Below are 26,810 nucleotides of genomic sequence, written 5' to 3'. Positions count from 1 at the left end.
TGTACTTTGTAGCCTTGCAATCAAATCATTATTTGAGACTTCCTCAAATGAAAAGAACCTGATGGAATACCATAAAATCAGGATTTTTCTATACCCAATTATTGTTAAAGAGCCCTACTATCACCTGAAAAAGTCCAAAGGCCACTATCATGTGCTTACCTCTGCAGGGAGGACTACGGAAGCGGATTCTCACGTACTAGCACACGGGTGTCTTCGTGGTTTCCTAGGTACACTGATCTGGAAAGTGCCAGGTCCCCAGCATTATGCTGGGTGCTGTGGAGACACACAAATATGGTATAATCTGTGCCTTCACAAGCTTCCACTTACCCACTCTAACTGGGTTGGTCATGCTTTCCTTTCAATTCCTACTGACCTGTTCCAAGCAGTTTTTTCCATCCCCACCCCCCCGTGCTGCCCAAGCAACTTCTTATAACAGGAGCCAGATTCAAAGTGTGTGTCCCCTTCCCTTATTTCTACTTGATTTTCAGAGAAAGAGTAAGACCAAATCAAACTTATAGACAGCCTGAGTCCCACATCCGTCTGATGTATGGTTCTGTTTGGCTACACCATGGAGAGAGAAGGGCAACTTTCAGCTCTTTCGGACTCAGCGCCTTTACAATGCTCTGTGAGAATTTCCTGCGCCCATGTAAGCACTACCACACATTCTAAAACAAATGCAGAAATGCCTTTGGACTGATGCATGCCCTTACTCCACACTCAGAAAGATAGAACTGACTTCAGTCACATTCCCATTGTGAAAACACAGAGTCAGGCTCATTGAACAGAACAGTTAGCTATCCTTGACGTGGTAAGACTCAATACAATAAGGACCTTTTGTAATGGCATCCCTTCCCAGCATGAAAAAAACAGCATCTTGCATGTGTTCTAGTCCGTGTACAGACACGCGCAGGTGTAGATGGGAGTTAGTGTGGGCAACAAAGCTGACCGGGCAGGATGCTGAAGACTGGACTGACCACGGGAGACTTCAGTTTCTTTTTACTCTTGCTACACAGAATGGAACGACGTCCAATTTTGCCGTAGAAGTGCTGACGTTCTCTTCTAATGCGGAGTGCTTGGATGGTAAGTGATCTGCAGGGTGCTAACCCGTGTATTTCTCTATCTGCTGTGAACTAATTAGTCCTCCTCCATTTTAGATGTCCCATTTTCAATACTGAGCTTGCTTTGAATCAAGAAACCCCCAAGTTCATAAAATCGGAGGGCAATTTTCAGTGAGCTTTATCAGGATGGAGAAGCCAAAAGACCACTAGTGACACTGGGTTATAATCAGAAGGAGTCAGTCAGTGTTATAATCACAAAAACTGCTACAGGGCAATAGGCTTCAGTAATTAAACATAAACCATAGGGTATGTTTCAGGCATTATAAAAATAGTGACCTGCTTTCACTGGATACCAACTAGTATTTACAAAGCTACTTGAATTTTTCTGTTGATCTTCGTTGCTGTTAAATAATGATAGTTTTGATAGTGGTAAAACTTCATTTTTCAAGTGCAGGATGATCTGAGCTGAATGAGAAAAAGAATGATTAAGGGAAGGAAGGAAGGTAGGCCTGACATCAATTTGAACAACATATTTTTTTTTGATTGTAAGAAGTTCGTGTCTCTAAGATTACCATGGTAAAGTCATAAACATGCCAGCCATTTTAAGGGTCTCAGGACTCATGAAGACCAAGAAACACAAAAGGATAAACCGTGTACCAAGTCACCACTAGAACACAGAGAGACGTGCTCGCCACCAGTATTTCTGGCAGTCACATATATTTAAATACAAGGAAAATAACACATATGGTATTGTAATTTTTTATGGTTAACATTAAAACAAATAATTTTAATACTTTATTAAAAGAAACACTAGAAATGTGGATTCTTTTTGAGAAATAATCTTCATCTTCACTGCTATCATGGAAAAACCAGATTTCTTTCCTAACTAATGGAAAATTAACCACTGATGAGTCTAGTGCCATCCCAAATAAAAGACATACATGCATAGGTTAGGACTGATTCTGTCCATCCCATTAAAACATTTCCATTCCTGAACTGTATTAGCTACTAAGATTCTAAAAATGCCCATTTTCTTGGGCATCCTATTTAGTCAAAGGACTAAATTTTTCTTTTGTTATTTACATTGATTGATATTTACGAAGAGTAGAGAGACCAGTGACAACACCCCCTGTGTGTAAGACATTTATCTTCTTCGAAGTGTTATCAGACTATCAAACTTAGCGCAACTTGCAGATGTCTTGAGTAGCTACTAATGTGCTTTCTCCCTTCTTATTTCTTTCCATTTAAATAGAACATTTTTGCCTCTTAGTACTAGTCCTGTAGAATTTTTAAAAAAACAAAAACAGAGTCTATGTTTCATACATTCTGAATTAAAATGACCAAAGAAATAAAACCTATACAGGATCATTTGTCTTTCCTGTTTCAATACTGGGTCTTCTATTAACTGCATTTCAAATTTAGTTAAATACATATATACAGTCACCATATCCATGTGCACAAGTTTCTGTAGAACATCCAATTTTATTATAAAGCTTCCTCCTCGAACACATTTGAGTCCTATGTCTTTTCACTTTGACTTGTTTAAACAACAGAAGGAGGCTGGCACATTTTAACATTAACATTACATTTTATTGCTGTAAAAACAAATTTAAATTAATGGTGACTCTAGCTATTTGGTTACTGATGATGGATGATTACCTCCTGACTTTCTAGATGCATCACTACTGGCTAATTTGACATCTGACTATACAACATGCATCTCTCGGGAGATGATTAGGAAATGCAAAAGTAGCAAATTCTAAGCAGATGATTTTGCTACTCTGAGCACTTCTGGCAGAGGGACTAGTTGAAGTTAAAGAGGGAAGCTATCAAAGTAAGGTTAGAGAATAAGTTACCTGTGGATTTCATTTACTCACATTAGGTGTGGTTCCTCCTTATTGGAGGCTAACTGGAAACAGACTGGACCATGCTGTTCATTTTCAAACACTCCAATGATGTTCTCCAATAATTTTATTATCTCCAGTTTTATGGTGCCATACTATGCTTTTTGTATTGTTTAAGTTTTCCATTTCCATAATCCATATGCCAAAAAATTACTACACATTCCCTTTTACAGTCAAAAATAGGTTTACTGGAATGTTTTAGTTTTAGCTGAAGGCAGCAACATTTACATTTAGCTTTTGTTACACCCATAAACATGTGGAAATTGCTTGCAAAGCAATCGTAATGTGAGAAGAATCTTGCAAATATTGATGGAACGGCTATGCATGTTTTAGTCCTCTACATAGGCTTCTGGACTCCCAGTCTGACCCCCATGTCGATGCAATAATGCAAGTCCTTACAGTAACAGTATGAAATATTGTGATCGCTGTTTAATTCCATGTACAAACAATGAACTGGCAAGTATCTAGTTTCAAATTAGATCCTTGGAATACGACAAAAGAGAGGCTGTTTATCTTTGCCTTAAACATAATTTTTAAAAACACATTTTGTTCGAAGGGAAGAAGAAAACTGAACATTCTCAATGTTCCAATTTGAAGTGATACTTGCCTCTTAGTTTCTTGAAAAAGAAGTTTTGAAAGTTATATACATAAGTTTCATTTAAATTATGCAGCAATCTTTTATTATTGTTGTCCCAGATTTTGTGTAATGAAGATCTCTGTCACCAAATCAAGCACGGTATTTCAAGACTGTAAGAACTGCAAGAGAAAAAAGTGAAAAAGGAACACGTCAAAATCAGATTCAGATGGTACGTTAAAAACAGTATTCCTAAATGTAGCAGTCTACTTTTGGAAATAGGTAATGAGGAAGAAGCTTTTTATTTATTCATTTTAGAGAACGTGTGTACATGGGGCAGGCAGGAAGGGGAAGAGGGAGAATCTCAAGCAGCCCCCCTGCTGAGCACTGAGCTCGGAGCCCCACGTAAGGCTCCATCTCACAACTCTGAGATCATGCCCTGAGCTGAAATCAGGAGTCAGACGCTTAACTGACTGAGCCACCCAGGAGTCCCAGGGAGGAACTTTTATCCGAGATGAAAGATAACAAATGGGAATGATAAGCAAAAATATCATAAAACAAACTAAATGTCTAATATTGGCATTTTAATTCTTTAAAGATTTTAAATGATTTCCACACCCAACATGGGATGCAGCCCGAAGACCAAGAGTCACATGCTCTAACAGATTATGGTATTACTATAGCATACAGCTGCTACAATATTTTTAAAATGTTAAAGATTTTAAACATATTTTCACAGGTTATTAAATAATATTAAAGTATATTAGTTTTTTAAAAACATGCTTAATATCTTAATAGGAAAAACTTGATGTATACATGATACTTGTATTAACAGTAGCTATCTCTGTATAGTAGGATTACAGCTGAATTTTATTTTCTTCTTTATACTTTATTCCACATTTTCCAAATTATCCACCATAAATATATGGTTGATTCTTGGAATGTACAGTAGTTATAAAGTCACCACAAATACTCCATTAGTGAATAATAAACCCTCGCTCCTACAGAAAACACAGGGTTAAATTCCTGCAAGCCTCTGGTTACATTTTTGTCAACCAGTTCATCTATAACCTTGTGTTTCTGTTCAAAGAGAACCTTTATATATGTTGTTGATTCGTGAACATTGAACTTCTGGCCAACAGCACTATAACTTATGCCTAAATGAAGCTTGTCGAACACAGGTGTTTTCCGGAAGGCCCATCGCTACCTTCTTGAGCTTAGTCATGTCAGCCAGCACTTAACACGAGCTTGGGGACCACTTTCAACAGAGAACTCATACGACAAAATGCACAAAAATGTGAGAAATGGGGCACTAAATAGACTTAGAAAGACTTGTTTATGAGAGCTGAAACTAGAAAGGCAGAGCACAGCCTGCTTAGACAATCAGTAGGGAACATACACCGCAGGAGGCTGATTTTTAACTGCTCTGCACACAGCTGCCAACAATCAGGGAAGGACCTCCAGGACTGATTTCTGGTTTGCACATCAGTGTTTTGGGTGAAGCTACAAACACACAATCCACGAACAAATTTTTCCTGTTTAAAAAGAGTCTCAGGCTCAGTCGGTTAAGTGTCTGCCTTTGGCTCAGGTCATGATCCCAGAAGTCTGGGATGGAGCCCCGCACTGGGTTTCCTGCTCAGCAGGGAGCTGCTTCTCCCTCTCCTGCTTCCCCTGCTTGTGCTCTGTCAAATAAATAAATAAAATCTTTAAAAAAGAAAAAAGTATCACCATGGAGTTTTTCAAATGGTTAATTTGAGACACTTTATATATCTTCATAAAATCCCGATAAACACAGGTAAAGAGGCCTTGGAGAAAAGGAGGTAATAAAAATGATCTAACTTTAATAACATTATGGGGAAAAAGAGAAGCCAAGAGTTAAGTTTTAATGATTGAACTCAAGTTCAAATCTAAAACCAAACCAAAAGAACACAACAAAAATCCATCATATGGAGAAAATCTATTTGGACTTGTCCTCCAAACACAGTATTATGAAATTTAAAACTTCCGTACCTGAAGTTAATAGAAGATCGATGTAACAGTTGCCGCCTTTGGCCCAGAACAAAGCTCAGCCCTGGATTTGTGGGTGTGTGTGTTGGGGGAGTAGGCAGGATTCTCTCTGAGAATCTGATAAAAGATACAGACTCTCTCCCCCCAAAATGTGCATATGCATATTCACAATACAATCTTTCATACAATTTAAGGACATTTTCAGAGATCCACAGACCCTAGTAGGTTAAGAGGTCCTGATCTGGGTCAGAAGTCTTTACTCAGTCCTGACATAATCAAACTAGGCCAACCAAAAAGAAGAGAAATTAGAATGAACTCTAAAACAAATGATACCGCCCCAAATTACTAATATAGTAAATACTTACTGATAATCACTAGCAAAAGGATAACAGCAACCAAAGCCATGATGGCTTTTATCTACAGGACACAAAAAGGCATTAAGATAGGTATTAATATTTGACTTGTTAATAAAGCCAAAAATATTTGTTCTTTATTACATTATACTAACTCATCAATGAATAGGCTTATCCCTTGAAAGCTTGTCCAGTTTCTTCTCATGTGAACTTGCTGACTATTTGCATCTTTTTATAAATAATCAGAGTTCCCAGATTCAGGAGTTTCTGCCTGGATTTTATGTTCAAGGCTGTACTGCACAGTAAACAGTAAGAATCAAAGCCTTCATTGGCTTGAACACTGTGTCTATGATTTCTCGTGCTTATTTCTAATATGAGGCCAAGAAAAGTATGAAATTTTAGCAACTCTGTTCACAAGTGTCAGGATACGAGGAGTAACACGGGCATCTAATGTAACTCATTCTCTCCGCATAAGGCGGCACTTTTTTATAGCACTGCGTCTCCAAGTATATGAGAATTCTATTAGTTTTTGCGCCCTTACTTTCTTTCTTGGCATTGTTGTCTCCATTTTGAGGATATAGTCCTCATTTAATAACCTGATTTAATAAATAACTTGTCTAAGAGCACTCCTGGACAGTTTCACAGTTGAGAGGAGAAACCTTAAGATAGTACTTAGCTGCTTAATATTCTCAGCTCACAGCTCTCTATAAAATTGTCACATTCCTCATTTAATCCTAAAATGCATAAACTATAAATTGGTTTGATTTTCCTGATGAATCCAAATGCAAGTCTGATTTTATCAAACATTTCAGACAATTGATTAAAGACGGTTCATTGATTAAAAGAAAGATACCCACTACAATAAACACACGAGCATCAGAAACAGCGACCAGGAGCAGCTTTAATGTTTCTAAACTAGAGCTACTGGTAACATTTTAGTGGCATCACATTTATGACAAGAACAAACTGCCTAAGAGAACACATGGAAGCTCTGCAATTTGGACAACAGGTGCCTATTAAAATTATTAATTACGGTAACAAAACAATGTTGAAATTCTCCCACCTCACCTATTGGATAATTTTGTTCACTTATTTTTAAAGTCAGGTTTATTGAAATATACCTTATCTGGAGTAAAATTCACGCTGTTAAAGTTCATTTTGGTGGGTTTTGACAAATGTATAGTTGTCAAACACCACCATCAGTCAAACGTAAGGCATTTCCATCATTCCAAAAAGCTCCCTCACGACCTGTTCTAGTCAGTATCCATCTTCCTACTCTTAGCCATTGGCAACCTCTGATCTGATTTCTGTCCTTATATCCCTGTCCTCATCCTTTCCTAACTCATCTAAGTCAATCCAGAAAATGGCAGTGATATAGGGACTATTCAGAAATATAATCCAAATGTAATTTAAAAATATAATTCAATTTTTCTCCTTAAAAACATACTGTTTAAAAAAAAGGCATAATGTTCTCTGATCTGATTTAGATATGGCTAAGAAAAGCTAGGCAAAACGCACATTATGGTCGTCTTTTTGTGACTACGTGAATGGGTCACGTGTGTGTACGGGGAAAGGAAGTGAGAGGCTCATGGACCCTTTGGTCTTCTAAATCAGACTACAGAGTAGAGAACATCTATAAAAATGGAAAACTTAGGGGAAATTTATTCTTTAAAGAAAAATTTAAGCCAAAATTAAAATTTCTGACAAGGGGAACAATGAAACCTGATTCTTTCCTCCGTTCTATTTCTGAAAGTAAGCTGATTCAACAGGTCAAGAGACAAAAGTAAATCCAAGGAAATTCTTGGAAGAAATCCTCAGCATAAGGCAACATCAAGTTTATAAAGTTATCATTAAGCTTGAAAATGAGAGATTAAAAACAATGAGTTTATGTCTAAGATTTTCAACAAACTCAAAAATTGGGAGGAAAAAAATTGCTCATGTGTCATGAAATTCACGATAAAAATCTTAAAACATTTGCTGTTTCCCATCCAAGTACTAACCAGGCCCAACCCTGCTTAGCTTCCGAGATCAGACGAGATCGGGCGCGTTCAGGGTGGTACGGCCGTAGACAAAACATTTGCTGTTTAATGCTTAGACGTATTTAAGAGGCAAATTCATTTCTATAAAATGTTTTGCAAAAATCTATTAATGTATATATTCTCATGTTCTTCCCAGTTAAACATTTCTCTTGTTTCTCTGGAATAATAAAGGACACAGTGAAACTTTTCAAAGCTTCATTTGTCATAATGGATTCTGACGTATAAACTGGTTTTATTTTTTTCCCTTCTGACAGAAAACTGTATTTTTCTCTAGCTTCCATTCCATTCTCTAGCTTCCATTCCATCTTTTTAATATCTCTGTAACACTTTAAGTTGCTCCAAAAAGGTACTATAATAACATTAAAAATTTATACTTCTTACAAAGTAGTAAGAGTATAAGTAGCTAAATTACTAATAAAAGGTGGGACTGCTTGATTCCTTTAGTTATTCCTGTCCCCAAAGCTATTAATTCAACAAATGTTTGCTGAGTCCCAGCATGTCCCAAGTTCGGCAGCTATTATAAACAAGGCAATGGTAGTTCCGTCCTCAAGAGCTTCAGATCCAGAGGCCCTCTAGCCTTTGAAGACCCCCTGAGACGCTGGGCAACTTACTCAGGGTTCTGACTTACTTTGCATCCACGCCACCACATTTGCCTTCGGAGTTGTTTGGATCTGTTGCTAAAAGCAGTTGCGTTATCCGATAAGCTTTCTATATCACATAGAGGATGGAGAGAAGGATTAAACGACATAACAGGATTCTTTTATCTAGTCACACAAAGACAAGAAAATATTAATTTCTACTCCGGCAAATGTAGTCCCTTTTAAGCATGAAAACAACATCCTCCCTTTCCTCCACCCACAAACTCTGGAAATCTGTACTGGGGTGGGGGGGGGGCATGGAAGCAAAAAATGACTGTAGGTTATTTTTCCCAGGGTCTCAATGCTTTCACATAAACTTTTGAATTCTGGTAAGAAAATACTCTTTAAAAATTAAAATATTTGACACACCTATGAAAAAAATTGGCATGTAGAAAAGGTCAGATTTTTAGAAGATACAAAAAGTGACTGATTTTGAAGTAAAATAATGAAATTTATTTATTTTTGCTGGGACAGTATCAGTTGTATTGAGGATGTGGAACAGTAGGAACTCTCATATACAGCTACTAAGAATAAATTCCGGCAGAGATCTAAGGACTTTGAATAATCAGACAGTATCTAGTGAAGCTGAAAATATCTGTCTCCTACTAAACAGCAATTTAGGGGCGCCTGGGTGGCTCAGTGGGTTAAGCTGCTGCCTTCGGCTCAGGTCACGATCCCAGAGTCCTGGGATCGAGTCCCACATCGGGCTCCTTGTTTGGCGGGGAGCCTGCTTCTCTCTCTGCCTCTGCCTGCCTCTCTGCCTGCTTGTGCGCTAGCTCTCTCTCTCTGACAAATAAATAAATAAAATCTTTAAAAATAAATAAATAAAAAAACAAACAAACAGCTGTGTATTCCTAGTTACAGACCCTAGAGAAAACTTTCATACACGCATACAAGGAGACATGTGCAAGCATGCCCACTACAAACCTGATAATAGTGAAAAAGATCTGAAACAACTCAAACGTTTAACAGGACAATGGATAAATAAACTGTGAAACGGCCTGAAGTAAAACAACGAATTTTAAAAGTGGTTAAATAAGTTTTGTGGTTCGATAAGTCTTTCAAGGATGAGTGAGGTATTTAGTCCTTCATCACTGAAACAATACTTGAGAAGCGAACATGTGCCAGTAACTGTTAAAAGTACAGAAACTAACATCTGTCAATAAAGAAACGTTACTAAGTTATCAGAAAAAGCCCAAGATAAAAATATCAGATTAAGTTTGACATAAGTGTTGAAAAGAAATGATCAGACTTTTCCTTCTTGAGATCATACGAAATACAGTGCTCGTTAACATAATAAGGCAAAAAAAAAAAGAATTCTACTCTAACTGTTCAACAATAAATTTAAAAATTTTCCATTCTCAACCCAACAATTATTGCAATAAGGTGATTCAAGTAAAGGCAGCTAAAGTTAAAATACTAAAATCACAAACTTAAGAACCAAGTATCATTTTCCTAAACCACGATTCCTAAACTCTGGCTAGAGAAATGGAAGGAGAAATAAACTATCACAACACAGATTAATAATATCAAGAAATATATGAAGTATCTGTACCTGATTTGTCCTGTAGTTCATCTAGTCTCTCCCCTCTTTCAATTACCTTTGTAATATTTTCTTGCATGACATCAATAACTTCATCCACCTGATTCTGAACACTAGTTTAAAAGAAAGATTAAAAATTATTTTTTCTTTTGAGCATTTATAAATGTTCATCAGAAAAATTCCATGATAGAAAACAGCAAGTTTTCAGAAAAATACTCAACTATAAAATGTTTAAGCGAGGGCTAGGTAGCACGGCCCTTCCATTTGTGGCCTTGAGTACTCAAGAAATTAAAGATACTGTAAGTGAAAGTCATATTTAGTTTAACGATAGGTTAGCCCTGTCCCTACAAATTCCTAGTGTTCAGTAACTGCAGATCTTAGTCAAATAGCTTGACTCCAAGTAATCACTTTCATGTTCTTTTCCTTAGGCTACTGAGCCATCCCACGGATGCGGCTGTAACCTACTTCTGCTGCAGGTTACACACTAAGGCTAACAAAGGAGTTTGCCCGGGGGTGCGATTAGCTTATGACAGTACTCGCTTTCCAAGCTGGAAATGTACGCTGAGGGTCCAGGTGTAACTAACTGTTCTCTGCTCATCAGTTTTCTCTTAAATAAACAGGCTTAAGACAGGCACAGCCGGGAACGTTCTGAAGCACCCAAGAGGGAGGAGAGAGGAAACATTTTTCGCTGTTTTTCAAAATGAAAATATAATTTCCGCATGTTCTAAACAAATTTCAGACTGTTTACTGAAGACTTAATCTTCATTCATTCATTCATCTAATTGGTTCTTAGCTGCCTCCTCTCACTCAGGACTTACCTTGAGTACACAAACACAGAAATGTTTAATAATTTAGTATTTAGTTTTCCTCTGTTCTCCTAGACAAAAATTATTTTAAATTACCTCATAAAATGGCCATGCCAGTGAAATATTTAAAAGGAGAAATAAAGTGAACTCATGGTTCTTACTACTCAAATAATATTTAAAATATACTACATTAGGGGCTAGCAACTATATATAAAACATACATAAACACACACATATAATATAGGAGGATATTCAATTGTTGTTTCTAATTGGGGAAGAAAGGATTGTGTCAATTACCACCTACACTGTTTTGGATAAAACCTCACAATATACACCTTGTCTCTGCCCTCTATTCCCCAGTGAGTCAGGGGTGAGGTATGGATGCATAATTTTAAGAGTTTTACGTCTTCTCTTTGAAGACCTATATCTTCAAAGTTTGCTTTAAAATCAAAATGAAGACCCATTTAGACATAGGTGGGTTCAGAAGTAGTCTCAGACTCAAGTAGCAATTACTATATTTTATGACAGTCCCTCCTTCTTAGGTGTAAACCCTCTGATTATCCACACATGGACTTCAGGGCTCACCACAGCTCCCCAGAATTCTGTGCTGCCCACATAGATCCTACAGAAGGACATCAGACTGAAGTACAACCAAGCCACAACACGCAGAACTCTTTTCTGTCCAAAAAGATCTGAAAAAGCCTCTGAATCCCTAAGATGGCTTGCTGCAATTTCTAATCACCTAAACAAAGAGCTGAAGATGTTCATCCTATATAAGAATAATGGCACAAACACTTAAGCAATTAATGTGTTCAGTAATCAATGACACCCCACTGTGTGTTGTTTTACGACAGGACTGAACAAAGCAGACAATCCCAGCTCCCATGGAACTTAGGTTCAAATGTGGATGAGTGCCCTGAATGAACCTTCAGAGCTGTGACACAGCCTGTCTCTCTGTCCCATTTCTCTACTGAACGCATCTAACACTACGTCCAAGTACATACTGTTTCCTGCCTTTCCCCCACTAGAAGCTAAGCTTGATGAACACTGAAGCCTTGCCCACTTTGTTCACTTCTGCAGTCCCCAAATCAGCAACAGTGCCTGGGGCAAGAGCACCTGTTCAGTGAACATTTGTTGAATAAGCCAACAATTTGGGTATAAGTCCTGCAAAGCATACCCAGTTACTTGAGGAAGATATAAGGCAGGGAACGTAGAGGCTGAGAACTAAAACAGAGATATGGCTATTGTTCATCGAGGACCAATCTTGAAATTCCCAAGGTGGTTACTTTTTGTCATATGCAAGAGATGACAAGAGCCTACAGTAAGGCAGTCTTGCAGGGTGGGTGTGGGCGACACAGACGGCACCCCTCCACGTGATCAGATCATGGCTATTATGGATACTGATGCCCTACACATTTTATTTTATTTATTTTTTTTGCCCTACATATTTTAAAACAAAAATAAAAAAACTGAAGAAGTTAACTATGGTCCTAGAATCCCCATAAGCAAAAGACCTCATGGTCTTTTGTCCCAGATTAACTGGGACAGAACCCATAGAATTCCAGATTAATTTTTACTAGATTGTCAGAAACCTAGGGGTACTACCTCAACAACATGGCACACATGTAATAAATCTCTAAGAGAAATCAACCAACATTTTATTTTTTCTGCTAAGGATTAACTAACAAATTGCTACTTTCTCTTTCACATAGTATCGTCCGCTGGTATAACACTCTTAAGCCCTCTATTGTAAAACCTTTATTGAATGGAAAATCTCATAATTGTGTTTCTGTATTTCAAGATGCTCTCGTGCCCAGAATGCAACTTTTATAAAACATTATCCTTTATATTTTAATATAAAGGATAATTCTTTAAAAACAAACGCTAACGCATCTCCCATGATATTACACATTTTCATAGCAGTTACAATACTGATCTCTACTTGTGTTTTATGTTGATCTTATCCTTATTATTATACTTTAAATGCCTTAAAAGCAGAGACTGTCCTACTCATCCTTTTATTTCGTAGCTCATGTGAAATATGCCTGGTAGAAATAGGCATTCTTTCATTAAAAAAAAAAAATTTATTAAGGAGTTATTATTACACTTTTTATTGAGGACACCAATGTGAGGGTTTAAGTCCAATCTTCAGGAAGATTAGAGTCTACCGGGGAAAACCGGGATCCATGATTCTACCGCGGCGCAGTGCGTGGCGTAATGGAAGGAAGCTGCGGCATCAGCTGTGCGGTCCGGACCCGACAGAGATGGCAGCAAGATCCTGGCAATGAGTTTCAAGGGGTAAGTGTGAATTGGGCAGAGTAACGAAGGAGGTTGACAGGGAAAGTTCTAGGCTAAGGGATAATATGTAAGAGAAGGGGATACTTCAGGCGCCAGGTGATTAACTGGACACTAGTGAAGACGTTGGGGCAAGAAAGGGTAGAAGCAGGAAAAGGGTAGAGAGGTTTGTAATTTGAGCAACTGAGCGTCAGGAGATGATGCTGTAGACTACAACAGACAACTAAGAACTCAAAGAAAAACAAGTTTGTAAAGGAGGGTGTGGAGATTTATGTCATTTCCGGTTAAAGGAGAGTCAAATGGTAGAAAGAAGGACACAAGAGAGAACATACCCAGGAAAAGATAAAGATATACAGAAAGGAAAAGCTATTCCAGTGTTGATTTGAATCACCGTTAGGGCGTGACAGCACCTGCATTCCTGCGATGCCCCCCTCCGATCATCAACAGGGAACGGCATGGGGTAGTGGTGTCCACGGCAAGCTCCCTGAGTCATACTTTCTTGCCTTTCAATGAAAATGATCACCTCTCACTTGTGAGAATTAGATGTAACAATGTTTTTAAACACTTAGCACCAACACCTAACACTTAGCATGTGCTTAATGTCAATGATCCTCTATCAGGAAAAGAAAAATCATGTTCTGCAACAAGTACTCTGAAGAAAAAAAACTTATTTTCATAGTTAACACCCCCATCTTGTGGCTTTATAAGGTATTGTTGAGTAAAGAAGGTTTAAAGTTATGCTGTATGTTTGCAACTATATATATATTTCCGTTGCATCATGGAACATTCCTTGGGGACCTTTTTTATAAAGTTAAACCGACTGGACCAAAACTATAGTTGGGAAATTCCCTACCCCAGCAGAGGATGCCTATAATTCACTAGAAGTGCATTTATAAAGCTATAATTTAACTGAAAAGCAGAGAAAACGTTCCAAAGAGAATCATACATTTTATATAGGCATGTGAATATTTCAAATCCTTCACCAAAAAATTCTTCCATAAAAAGTGATGTTGAGTACTTTTGTGGGAATAATCTGGTGTCAACATGCCAATCAAGCTGAAATAAAGCCACAAAGTTGCTGACCCCGCAGCAGGACATACCCTGTTCTCAACGTCACAAACTAAGTAGTGACAGTGCAATTTAAGAAACTCACCGGTGCTAGCAATTTTGGTTACTCGACTAATACCAGGTATTCGCCCACGGGCAAGCTGCGGGGCAGGCTGCGCTCTGCCATCTTAGGCCATTTAGGGCGCACACATTGAGTCGTGCCCTGATGAAATACGCATTCATGAGTTTGGGCCCACGAGGCTGAATACGTATGTTCTGGAGACTGATCACCTTCTCAGTCTGGCAAACCCTTGGCTCTAGAGTGAGAACTGTTATACTTACTCAATAATCCCTACTCTTCTAAAATTCTGTGATCACCAAAGATATTGTGCTCCTTAATTTGTACATAAACACTCATGTGTGTATGTGCTTGGCATGTGCTAACACAGACACTTTGTCTTCGATGCCCAGGAGTGGTTTGGGTTCATCTGGAAAACCATTTTCAAAAGACTCAATAAGCCACACTTGGTACTAGGCTCACTCTGCAGGAGGATATCAGACAGGAACAAAGCACACTGACAGGACAAAAACCAAGTGTGTCATCCGTGGAGTCCTCTTCGCCGGGCAGTTCAGGCCCACGAACTACGTGGGTGGGTACGGAAGTCACTTCGCCTCAGTGCAGAGGAACAGCTCTGCCATGGCATCCCCGTGACCCCGAATGCTTCGCAATCCTCCCAGAACACAAGATGAATGGCCTGTGAGGCCATCTCCCACTCATCTCCCTAGAAAACTGTCACAAGACAATTTCTTACCACCTCCCAGGTTCTGATGATGTACAGAAGCTTCTTCCGCAGGCCCTATGTGTGGACCACAAAGCACCGAGCTTCAGTGCCGAACTGGTTCCTTTGTCACAGGGCATCCTACAACTCCTGTCACAGCCGTGCAGCCCCTTTTGTTTCGGAGTCATCATTTTTGGTGTGTAGGACAAGACCCCAGAGAGTCTGGTTACTCTACATATATAGTGAACTGCCTGAATTTAAGTAGCTCATTGTATCTTTACAAGCCAGATCAGAGCCTTGCGGCAGCTGGCACTCTCTTCTGCTGGCCTTGAAGGAGCAAGAACCATGAGTACATCTGCAAGACTAATTCTGGCAACCACTACCTGAGCTTGATCAGGAGATTCGACTGAGATCCCAGCCCTAGCAACCTTGATTTCTGGCTTGTGAGACCCCATGCAGAGGGCCCACCTAAGCAGTGAAACTCCGGGACCCACGGAAAATGTGAGATGATAATGTGTGTTGTTTTAGGCTGCTAAGTTCGGGGAGATCTGTTATATAGCAAGAGAAAATGAAAACATCCTGTCTAGCAGTCAAATCAGTTTTCTGGAACCCTGGTTCTGTATTACAGAATCCATTAGCTAGGATTAGATCAAATGTGGACTTTTTTTTTTTTTTTTCACACCAACAGCTACCTGACTAAAGCCTGAGTATCTGACCAATAGCTTGATTCTCTGTTACAGCACCTTCCCACTGGGCACCAGCCATATCCTGAAGAGAGCAGGGACTATCCCTCCTCAGATCCGAGTCCAGGCCATTTAGTTTATTGTCCGTGACTAGTCCTCAAAACTCAGTCAGTTTCCAGGGCTACTTCACTGTTCCCTCTAACATCAGGTACATTTACGATAGCATTACCCACCAACCTACCACTACCAACATACACAGAAAAAGCTTTACCCTGAAAACTACTTAGCTATCTATAAATCTTAGATCAATATAGGAATTAGGATAAGTAACAGATATGAAAAAATTCTGAAAAAATATAAAAAATATTGTGCTTCAAAAAACTAAATCTATATTACTTCTATTAATTCTGAAAATGGGACTCAAGCAATAGATTTAAAACCAAAAAGCACATTGAGATTATGCTAAATAAATGGATTTGACAGAAAATAATTGAGTTAGGAAAAACCAACACAGGAACTGGATTACATTAGCCATTATTTAGAGGTAATTTTGCAAAAATAAAAAGAATTATTGGGTTTTTACAATCCAGTAGTTATAGTTAGTCTATATCAGGGCTCAGCAATTTTTTTCTGTAAAGGGCCAGAGAGATAATAGATAATTCAGATTTTGTGGGCCACGAGGTCTCTGTCACAACTACTCAAATCTGCCACTACAGTTTGCTTTCAAACAAACAGGCATGGCTGTGTTCCAGTAAAACGTTATTCACAAAAATAGGCAGCGACCAGATTTGGCTCACAGGCTGCAGACTGCCAACCCTCAGTCCACATAGAAATAGGATAATCACTTAAGCCAATGAGTATCTCAGAAACTTACTGCTTAATTTTATCATTTCTAGGTCCAAATCTTGGTCCAGATGGTCCCCTTCTGAAAACGAAATACAAGTACATATTTAAAATGAGAGCATTAAAAAAAAAAATAGAAAACACACACATACACACAGTCAAGCCCAACTCTAAACACGGATCAGTCATTTACTGTAAGAAACCACATCTTACTGGTATTGCTGCAACTGAATGATATGTAATCACATCTGTACTTTACTGGTACTTGGTGCTGGCAACAACTAACCTAATTCTTCCGAATGTTAAAATTTTCAGAGAAAATAGGGTTTATATAACCTTTGTTTATACACAGGTTGTTCTAATCACTAACCTCTGAAACATCCTAACAGTCAAGTGCCAGTGACTATGAATAGCTTTATGGTCAACTACAGAACATAAATTCACCTTCAAATTAGGTTATCATAAAATGCTGATTATCAGGAACTGATGTAAAGAGAAAGCCATTCAAAACACTAGTATTTTTCTTCTCATTCCTCATCTTAAATTTATCAACAAAGCTAAAGGGAAATCCAAGAGTCTACGAAAATACCAACATTTCTCAAATCAGTTCTTAGTCAAGTGTTGTGTCATTTCAACCATTTTAATATTCTGGAAATAAAACTTGGATGTTTTGAGTAATTATTATTTCTATGTGATAGAGAATAAGGTATAAACCACAAAAATTTTAAGAAGTAGGATCTGGTGCCTGGCACAGCTGGTAGAGCAAGTCACTCCTGCTCTCAGGTTATGAATTTGAGCCCCATGTTGGGTGTAGCGCTTACTTTAAAAAAAAAATTAGAAAAGAAAAAAAAAGTCTCAGTACCAATTAACACTAACTCCCCATTCCTCCTCGTCCTAGCCCCTGGCAACCTCCATTCTACTTCTGTGTCTCCATGAATTCGTCTACTCTACGTATTTCACGTGAGTGGAATCATGTAAAAATTTATCCTTTCGTGACCAGCTTCTTCCACTCAGCATAAGGCCTTTGAGGTTCATCCATGTTGTAACATGTGTGAGAATTTCCTTCCCTTCTGAGACCGAGTAATAAAGGCCAAGTAGTATTCTACTGCGGCGATGTACCCTCTATCCATTCACCTGCTGGTGGACAGTTAGATTGCTCCAAATTTTGACCATCGTGAATAATGCTGCTATAAACTTGGGTGTTGATTAATTTTTTTAAAAACGTATTTGTTCTGTCTCCCTTTCAACACCCAGACAGAAACACAGGATATGGAAGCTACATTCTGAGCAAGTGTGCCCGCCGGCTGTCAGGCCCTCTGAAAGATGCACGTTATTCGGGAGCAGACTTTCAGCAGTCCGCTGCTGGTCTGAAGACAGAGTGTTTCTCACAAGGGTATCCAGCTTCCAAGGAGGGAATCACTTATTTAACCTTCTGCCCTTCTGTTTGACCCTAAGTTCCATTCTGACAGGCAGCTACTGCTCTAGTTCTAAGGCTTTTCACCATAACTGGCACCGTGCAATTAGCTTTGTGACTCTTTGGAAATCTTATCACATGTAGGAAACTATCTTGGCACTTCCTCTGACCTCGTCAAAGCGATACAATTTCCTGTTCATGGATCTGCGTCCTGTCCCGCAGGCTCCTTTCGCTCACTGCTCCACACCTGTCAATGACTTTTTATGTTTTTACTTGGGGGGAAAAGCCTCTACAAAAATTCTGCAACATTTTAACATTAACATTAACATTTTCTCCAGAGAAAACTCCCACAACAATACCCCGCCTTCCTGACTCTGCAAATACAAATCTAGGTCTGTAGGGACACAGCCCTTTCTAATCACAGCCCTTTCTAATTGTAACTGTGAAGAACTGATCACGTCAATTAACTGACAGTATGGCGGCAATTCAATGGGAAACGGATAATCTTTTCATCAGATTGTGGGGGAACAACTGGATAGCCAAATGCCAAAAAGAAAAAAAAAATTCATTCTTCACCCTTACCTCAACCATATACAAAAATTTACTTCAAACAGATTACAGACCTAAATGTAAAAGCCAAAACTATAAAACTCCTAGAAGAAAATATAGGAGAGAATCTTACTGAACTTGGGTTTTGCATATATTTTTAAATAAGTAAAAACAATAAACGAAAAAATGTAATAAATTGATTTTCTCAAAATCAACAGTTTGATCTTCAAAAGATACTGCTATGAAAAGGACAAGATTAAGCTACAGACTGAAAGTACGTATCTATAAAACATCTGACAAAGAGCCTGTATCTTAAATACATAAACAACTGAGTAAGAAGACACACTTAGAATCGGGCAAAAGATTTTAACATGTACTTTATCAAAGAAGATACAAACAAAAAAGATATACACAAAATACACACAAAAAAAGATGTCCAACATGATTTGTCATTAGTGAAATGCAAATTAGAACTATAGTGAGATACCGCAACATACCTGTAAGAATGGCTAAAATTAAAACACTGACCACATAATACCACTGATGAGGATTTAGAGCAACTAGAACTCTTGTACAATTTTCCACTTTGGAAAACAGCCATTAAAAATACGCTAGCCATTCAACTAACTCCTAAGTATTCTCCCAAGAGAAATGAAAGCTTAAGTTGACACAAAACTTGTATGCGATTGTTTATAGTAGCTTTACTCTTGATAGCAAGAACTATGAACACTCCAAACATCTATCAGTAAGTGAAAGGATGGATGAGTCGTAGTACATTCATATAAGGGAACACGTCTCAGAAATAAAAAGGAAGCACTGGTACGTGTGACAGCGTGGATGAGTATCAAAATTACGAAGTGAATGAAGCCAGTACAAAAAAAAAAATGCCTACTGCATGATGACGTTTACTTCACAAATTCTAGAAAATATAAACTATAGTGATAGGAAGGAAGCAGATCAGTGGTTGCCTTGAGACTAGGGAGGTGACAGATTCCCAAGTGGTATGAGGAAACTTCTGAGGTGATGGTTATGTTCATTACTTGATTTTGGTGATGATTTTACAGGTGTACAGTACATGTATCAAAGCTGATATACTCTATACGCATTTTAGATGTTAATTATACCCCAATAATGCTGTTAAACAAACAAAAAAACTTACAGAAAAAAGTCTTCTTCTTCATCCGAATCATCTTCCAGAAGATTTCTCTGTCAAAAAAAAAAAAAGAAAGAAAGAAAGAAAAAGAAAAAGACTTGAGTTTTCAGATTCAGAAGGCTTACACACTCTCAGGGATGAGTAATGAAAGGAGTTCTATCCTGATGAAATTTCTTAACTCCAAAGTTCCAGCCAGAGGGAAGAGTGATTTACCTGTGCTTTACTGAAAGCTAAAAGACAGAACCAAATAAGCTAACCCTCCAATGAAAATGCTTCTATTAGCGAGATCCTATGATTGACTACAAGGCAGAAAGGTTGCTGAAGCCAGGGTGGGAATAAGGAACTGGAGGCAATCAGAAAGAAGTTACGTCCCTTGTCCTCCTCCCTCTTGCTTTCCAATCTCTCTACAGGCAGAACCTAATTGGGAGCCAGAGGGCAGAGGAGAAATGTAGTTGCAAAGCCAATTCCAGCATCAGAGAGGAGTACAGAAGACGGGAGACAAGGGTTTAATGGCTGGCACAGTCCATCTACTACCTTCATAACTCACAAATAACCCTCCGGACATATTAGAACTGCCAAACAACAACAACTTTATACCTTTTATAAGATGGAACTATTTTCCTTAAGATGAAGAGGATCACACCCTCTCGCAACCAGACCTTTTCAGAATATAAGAACTTAATATATAACTTGTAGGCAGAATAATAACTCCCCAAGATATCCCCATCCTAATCCTTGAAACCTGTAAAACTGTTTCCACAGATGTGATTAAGTTAAAAATCTTGAAAAGGGAAGATCAATAGGGATTATTCATGTGGACTCAACACAATCACAAGAGTTCTTAAAAGAGGAAGGCAGAAGTGCCTGAGAGAGAGAGAGAAAGGAGAGAGAGAGAAGACAGGGAGAGGAAGAGGGGGGGAAGGGGAGGACTTAGAAGATCTTATACTGCTGAGTTTAAAGACAGTGGAAGGAGCATGAGCCAAAGACCATGGGCAGCTTCTAGAAGCTGGGAAAGGCAAGGAGACAGATTCTCTCCTAGAGCCTCCAGAAGAAACACATCCTGCCAGAGCCTGGATTTTACCCCAGGAAGACCCACTTCGGACTTCTGGTCACCAGAACTACAAGATGGTAAATCTATGTTGTTTTGAGTTTGTGGTAATTTGTTACAACAGCAATAGGAAACAAATACACCAATGTGCCTTTTCTGAGAAAATTACTCAAGGAATTTCGCCAGCCAAAAAACGCAATTATATCAGAAGAAACATTCTAAGACAGAGATTGATACAACTGTTGTCTAATAAAATGTGTGGTCAAATCTGAATAAATGATAATGTGACTGTCAGCTGTATCTTAAAGCTACTGAAAGAGAAAAGGTATAAGACTTTAAAAGGGCCCAAACTTGTTCTAATAAAACCGAGAACTGGGAGTGGAAGGGTGAGGGGCAGAAGTAAAAGTGAGAGGCACGCCTCCCTGGGGCAGGAGTAGGGGAGGCGGGAGGCTGGCTAGAATGAGAAAGTAAAACAACAGAGGGGGCGTTGTTTTTGGTATGTTGAGAGAGAACACAGATTTAAATATAACTGTTTTGTGGTTTTTTTTAAGATTTTATTTATTTACTTGAGGGAAAGAGAGCAAGCTAGAGAGAGCACGTTCATGAGTGGGGGAGGGGCAGAGCTGAGCAGGAGCCCAGTGTGCTGCTCGATCCAGGACCCTGCGACCTGACCTGAGCCGAAGGCAGATACTTAATGACTGAGCCACCCAGGCGCCCGAAACATGACTGTTAAAATATGAAGTTAACAATAAAAAAGAGAGAAGGAGAAAGGAAGGACATTTTTTAACTAACTAGTGATACTGGGGCTGGGGAGAGGAGGAAAAACAATCTGCCAAAGTAGTCAGGGAAAAGAGGCAAAACATAGAAATATAATGAACTATATGTGTAATACATACCACAAACAGTGAGAAAATGAAAACAGAATGTATTAATATTCATTTAATAAACCCGTTTGTGCACTTTCTATGTGCTAGGCACTGTTCTAGGCAAGGACCAGCTTTGAACAAGACAGTTAACGTCCGAACTCTCATAGAGAAAAATCCGATGGTGACAAATGCTACGCCAAGAACTGAAACAGTGACAGGACAGGAAGTGACAGGGCGACTAAACGAGATTAGGTTTTCAAGAAAAATCACTCTGAAGACGTGAAATTTAAGCTGCGATCCAAACCACAGCAAAGGGCCAAAGATGAGGGGGAAGGGCATTCACGGCCAGCAGAGGGATTGGCTGAGACAGAAAAATCCCAAGTATATTAGTTATCATAACAAAATCAATGTTTGAATGCTTCTATTAGAAGTAAAAACTACATGATTCGAGTCCAAAAATTTCAGCCAATATCTGTTTACAAAAAAATTCACCTAAAACGAATGTCAAATAAAGGATGAAAAAGAGGTGAATGAAATTCTAATTTCATTCTAATTCTAATGAAAAGAATGTTAGGGTTAGCAATATTAATACAAAGATGAATTTTAGGACAAAAGCATTGAACAATCAAACTGATGAGGAGAAATTAGTGATGAGGAGAAACTGGCTGGCAGGAGAAATGTGGAGAAAGTGGAATCCACATACGCTGCTGATGGGAATGTAAAAATTGTGCAACTACTCTGGAAAACAATTTGGCAATTCTTTAAAGGTTAGACATAGTAACTAAGCCAGCAATTCCAGTCCTAGGTATTCACCCAAGAAATGAAAACATGTTCATGCAAAAATCGGTATGTAAAAATTCATAGCACTGCTATTTTTTTAAAGATTTATTTGATTATAATTTTAAGTATATACATAAAGCTTATTTTGAAAAGCTTCCTAGCAAATAGTCTATTGGTGGATTCTACCCCTTTCAAGTAAAAAACAAACTAGGGAGAGTTAGAATAAGGAAAAGACAAATGTTTCCCGTATTGTACTAAAAGATACTTTTAAATCATAAGCTGTTGGAAAGAGTGAGTGAGGTTCAGAATTGTACAAAAAAGGAATGCGTAAAGTGAAATTAAGTAGACTATAAACTCTATATGGGCAGAGACTGTGCCCTCCAGATTTTAGCACAATAGGAGGTGGTCAATTAATGCATCAGTAAATGAAGGAGTAGTAATGAGACAGGAAGTGAGCGAGGGCTTCGGGTTGCTAGATAAAAAAGAAAAACACTAATTCCTTTCCTCAATAAATATTTGAGGACTTATTCTAAAAGTAATCTATCTACGACATTGCTATCAAATGTTGTCTTCCAAAATTCTGCATAACTTCTAGATTTACACATATCTGCATCGAATGTTCTGGGATAGGGACGCGAGGGTGGTTCAGTCTGGTTAAGTGTCAGCCTTCGGCTTAGGCTGTGATCCCAGGATCCCGGGATTGAGCCCACAGTGGGCTCTGCTCAGTGTCAGCCTGCTTCTCCCTCTGCCTCTCCCCGTGCATGCACGCTCTCTTTCTCTAAAATAAATAAATAAAATCTTTAAAAAAAAAGAAAAAGATTGTTCTGGAATAAAATAGAAATTGAGTGGTATATAAAAACTACTCTGGACTCTGAGACAATTATAGAACTAATATTCTTTATCTGTAATTCCAAAAATCTAAAAGTTCTGAAAACCAAGAGGTTTTGCAAGTTTCCTCCAAAACTTATTTGGAGGAAAACCTGACCTGAACTGATGTTAGCTAATTAATTTATATGCTTACTTACATACTTAGAGTAACCAGACATTTCTTTTCTCCTTTTTATTTTAACGAGGGAGAAGGAAACAGAATCTTTTTTTTTTTTTAAAGATTTTATTTATTGACTTGACAGAGCTCACAAGTAGGCAGAGAGGTAGGCAGAGAGAGAGAGAGAGAGGAGGAAGCAGACTCCCTGCTGAGCAGAGAGCCCTATGCAGGGCTTGATTCCAGGATGCAGAGGCTTTAACCCACTGAGCTACCCAGGCACCCCAGGAAACAGAATCTTAAGCAGGCTCCATGCCCAGCAGCTGAGCCCAACCTGGGGCTCAATCTCACAACCCTGAGATCATGACCTCAACCAATATCAAGAGTTGGACGTTTAACCAACTTAGCCACCCAGGTCCCCGGTAATCAGACATTTCTCTGAGAAATACTGATATACTTGGAGGCGCTGCTCCAAAGGCCAACATGGCTGTTCTAGAATATGCACTTAACTACCTTTGAAAATCTGAGAAACTCTGAATTCCAATCATATTTGGTTCCAGAATAAGATGCTGTGTATTTGTATAAAATTCACTTTGAAAGATTAGAAAGAAGCTGTGAGTATAGTTTGATCAGTAATGGAAGTAGAATTCAACTGAGTCCCCAGTCGAAGCAACATATGCTTTAAAATATTTACTATGAAGAAAAACCAGAATTAGAATATTTAGATTTTTCTAAAACAAATTATTTACAAAAGGAATGAAAGCGTATTTTGAATCTGTTTGAAAAATTAAGATTCTAAACTCACCCTTTCACTTTTCACAGAACCAGTGACATCATCATCATTTAGGTGGCGCTTGAACTTGGGAGGCATACTTTTTACTCAAGAAGCACTCTTCTGTTTCCCAGCAGAGTAAGTATTCACCACCTTGAAAAGAAAATAAATTTCATCCGATCTGAGACTTTGGGGTAGAAGCTAAATCACTTCACTAGTGTTCAAGGCCTTGCACAAAAGAGCCTCCTTCATTTCTTGGACTTTACTACCTTTCCATTTGGTTCATTTCAGGTGATCCTGTCCTCCATGACAGGTCCCAATACATTAAAAATAGATAAAACTACGAGGAAATGGATGTAACTTCTTAAAGAGAACATGTGGGGAAAATTAGTGCAGGTTTTTATAAAATTCAAGAGCAGATTGGTTAGGAGGGGGGGAAATTAGGTGAAAATGAGACATTAAATGCTTTAAGATTTTAACCTGGAATTAGAAGACAGAAGAACGCTCCCAGTTTTCACATTTTCAGTTAGCTGATTAAATAATAATTCAGTTTCTTCATCTGTAAAATAGTGATTTCTAGGCTTCTGCATGGAGTTGGGATGGCCAAATCAGGTTAATACATGCAAAAATACTCTAAGTTATAACATCATATTTTAAAGCACAGCACTAGGCTCCAAGAAAAGGGATTAAGTTTAGTAAATAGTGGGTTAAACAGAGCCAGGGTTTTTTTGTTTTGTTTTTATTTTATTGCTAGAGAAAGTCTCACAGCTTTTTACATGTTAATATGCATTGTGATTTTCCACGAAAATGCTTGAGTATGCAGTTTACTAAATTTTGAGAAAAAGTTGACATGCAAATTTGAGTTTTCAGTACCTTGGATTAGAAGATCGATGAAAAATGAGACTAGCTAAGGTACCCTATCTTTTACTATGTGGTAGACACTTTGCTCAGTGATTTACAGTATTGTCTTTTAGTCTTTAGGACACTCCTTCAAAGAAGGCACTAAGAAACTAAGAACTAAGGATTAGTAAAGAAAAGTAACTAATAGTCAGTGTACTGATTAAAATGGCAGAAACATGGGCTCAAATTAATCAATGGCTATGCATGATCAGTTTTAACATTTATTAACAGAACCTGTTCTGTTCTAGAAAGACCACGTGGCTGTAACAACCCAGCAGCCCTCTTCCCTTTTTCGCAAGAAGAAATAACTCTAAGATCTTTAAGTATAATTAGAGAACAGTTTGCTGGCTAATATTATATACAAGCCCAGAGTCCAGTTTCATAAACTAAATAAAAACAATATTTTAAGTTGGCCGGCCTATCAAAACAAATTGACAGTTTTCTCTGACAAGAAACGCTTCCAAAACAGAGACTTAACCATCTGTAACAAAAAACAAATTCTTGCTACGTAAGTAACAGCTCTAGAGTTCTTTACACAATATTTCTGTCACGTACATCTGGCCCATTTTATTCCTCATACTTTGATTTCAGAATAATTCATTCATGCAAAAATGTTATAGCACACAGGAAAAAAAAGATTACAAAGGAAGCAAATGAAAAATCTAGGCTTTTCTTTTAATTATACCCATGTTATTATCTATATTTTAAACCCAACAAAGGGACTGCTTTAATATCCTATGGCAAAAACCAGGGAGACTCACATCTTTATGAAATACTCAGTAAAGCTACAAGTTTAATGATGAGCAAACCCCATCATCAGGTCCTATAAATCCAGGATCAGCCTCATGAAGGCAAGAAACCAGTGCCTGACAAACAGAAAAGATATCAGCAAGGCATCAAGCAAGATTAACTATGCTCGATGAACCACAGGGAAACTGATGACTTGTGCCAAACAACTAGAAAAAATAAAGAATGCTCAGAATTGAGGCATATATTTTTACCTAAAATTCTCCTGCAAAAAATACACATGAATTCGGGGATTTGTGTGTGGATACATATACAGGTAAGAGAGCTTTCATGATGTATTTCAACAGGGTTGAACAGCAATATATAATCCATTTAAAAAACGTCACGTCACCATATGCTTCTTACGTCATCATCATACGGTTACAATGTCGTGTGTATCTTTTGAAGAGCCAGTAAGTTCGCTAAGTGCTTACATGTAATACACTTCTAACCTGTTGTTCAATAATGTTGGCTTCTTTTTTGCTTTACAGAGGAAACTAAACCCCCCAAATATTTCGTTTCACAAAAAGGTTGAATCTGGGCAGAGGTTTCCCTTTTCTCGGCCTCCATTCCCACTTCCGACTCTTCCTCCTCCTCTCCACCACCAGTCTCGGCTGGTGCAGTTTCACGGAAATACGTGACTCGGACGGGCACAGCCTGGAGATGTTATTCACAAAAACTGTCAAACTACAAGGACTCCCTTCACCTCCTGGTCACCATCAACGCAGCAGGGTTGGCGCTCTTTCTCCCGTGACTTTCAAGAATGAGACGAATCCAACCCCTCCAGCAAGTAGCTCGGTGCCCTCCCCCCCCCCCCTCTGTCGCACCAGGCCACGTCCCCCGACATCTGCTCTAACTCTGGTCCTTTCTGCCCCAAGGTACCCACTCACGTTCAGGCTCCCTCCCACTCTTCCCAGCCCGCCCCACGCGCTCCACTGTTCTCTCCCCTCTCCCCCGAGCACCCTTCAATTGCCTTTCTTCTTGCCCTCAA

The 26,810-nt window shown here is 38.5% G+C and overlaps 1 protein-coding gene across 4 annotated transcripts in view; it reads right to left on the bottom strand.

The window, feature by feature from the left end:
* Positions 1 to 1,140: 1,140 nt before the first annotated feature.
* Positions 1,141 to 26,810, bottom strand: part of VAMP4 (vesicle associated membrane protein 4) — a 50,754-nt gene continuing 25,084 nt past the window's right edge. For 2 of the 4 annotated variants that reach the window (XM_045982108.1, XM_045982109.1), the window contains 7 exons: positions 24,167 to 24,286; positions 19,692 to 19,738; positions 16,601 to 16,651; positions 10,129 to 10,229; positions 8,564 to 8,643; positions 5,909 to 5,960; positions 1,141 to 3,718 (listed from right to left, as the gene is read on the bottom strand). In XM_045982108.1, the coding sequence (XP_045838064.1) occupies positions 3,690 to 3,718; positions 5,909 to 5,960; positions 8,564 to 8,643; positions 10,129 to 10,229; positions 16,601 to 16,651; positions 19,692 to 19,738; positions 24,167 to 24,232 (426 nt within the window). In that variant the 5' untranslated portion in view covers positions 24,233 to 24,286 and the 3' untranslated portion in view covers positions 1,141 to 3,689. Of the gene's footprint in view, positions 3,719 to 5,908; positions 5,961 to 8,563; positions 8,644 to 10,128; positions 10,230 to 16,600; positions 16,652 to 19,691; positions 19,739 to 24,166; positions 24,287 to 26,271; positions 26,653 to 26,810 lie in introns of those variants that run through there. The other 2 variants (XR_006815477.1, XM_045982110.1) reach the window with 2 other exon arrangements.

Source organism: Meles meles, chromosome 17 (genome assembly GCF_922984935.1).
Source record: "Meles meles chromosome 17, mMelMel3.1 paternal haplotype, whole genome shotgun sequence".
Lineage (NCBI taxonomy): Eukaryota > Metazoa > Chordata > Mammalia > Carnivora > Mustelidae > Meles > Meles meles.
This window is presented reverse-complemented; position numbering and strand designations above follow the sequence as displayed.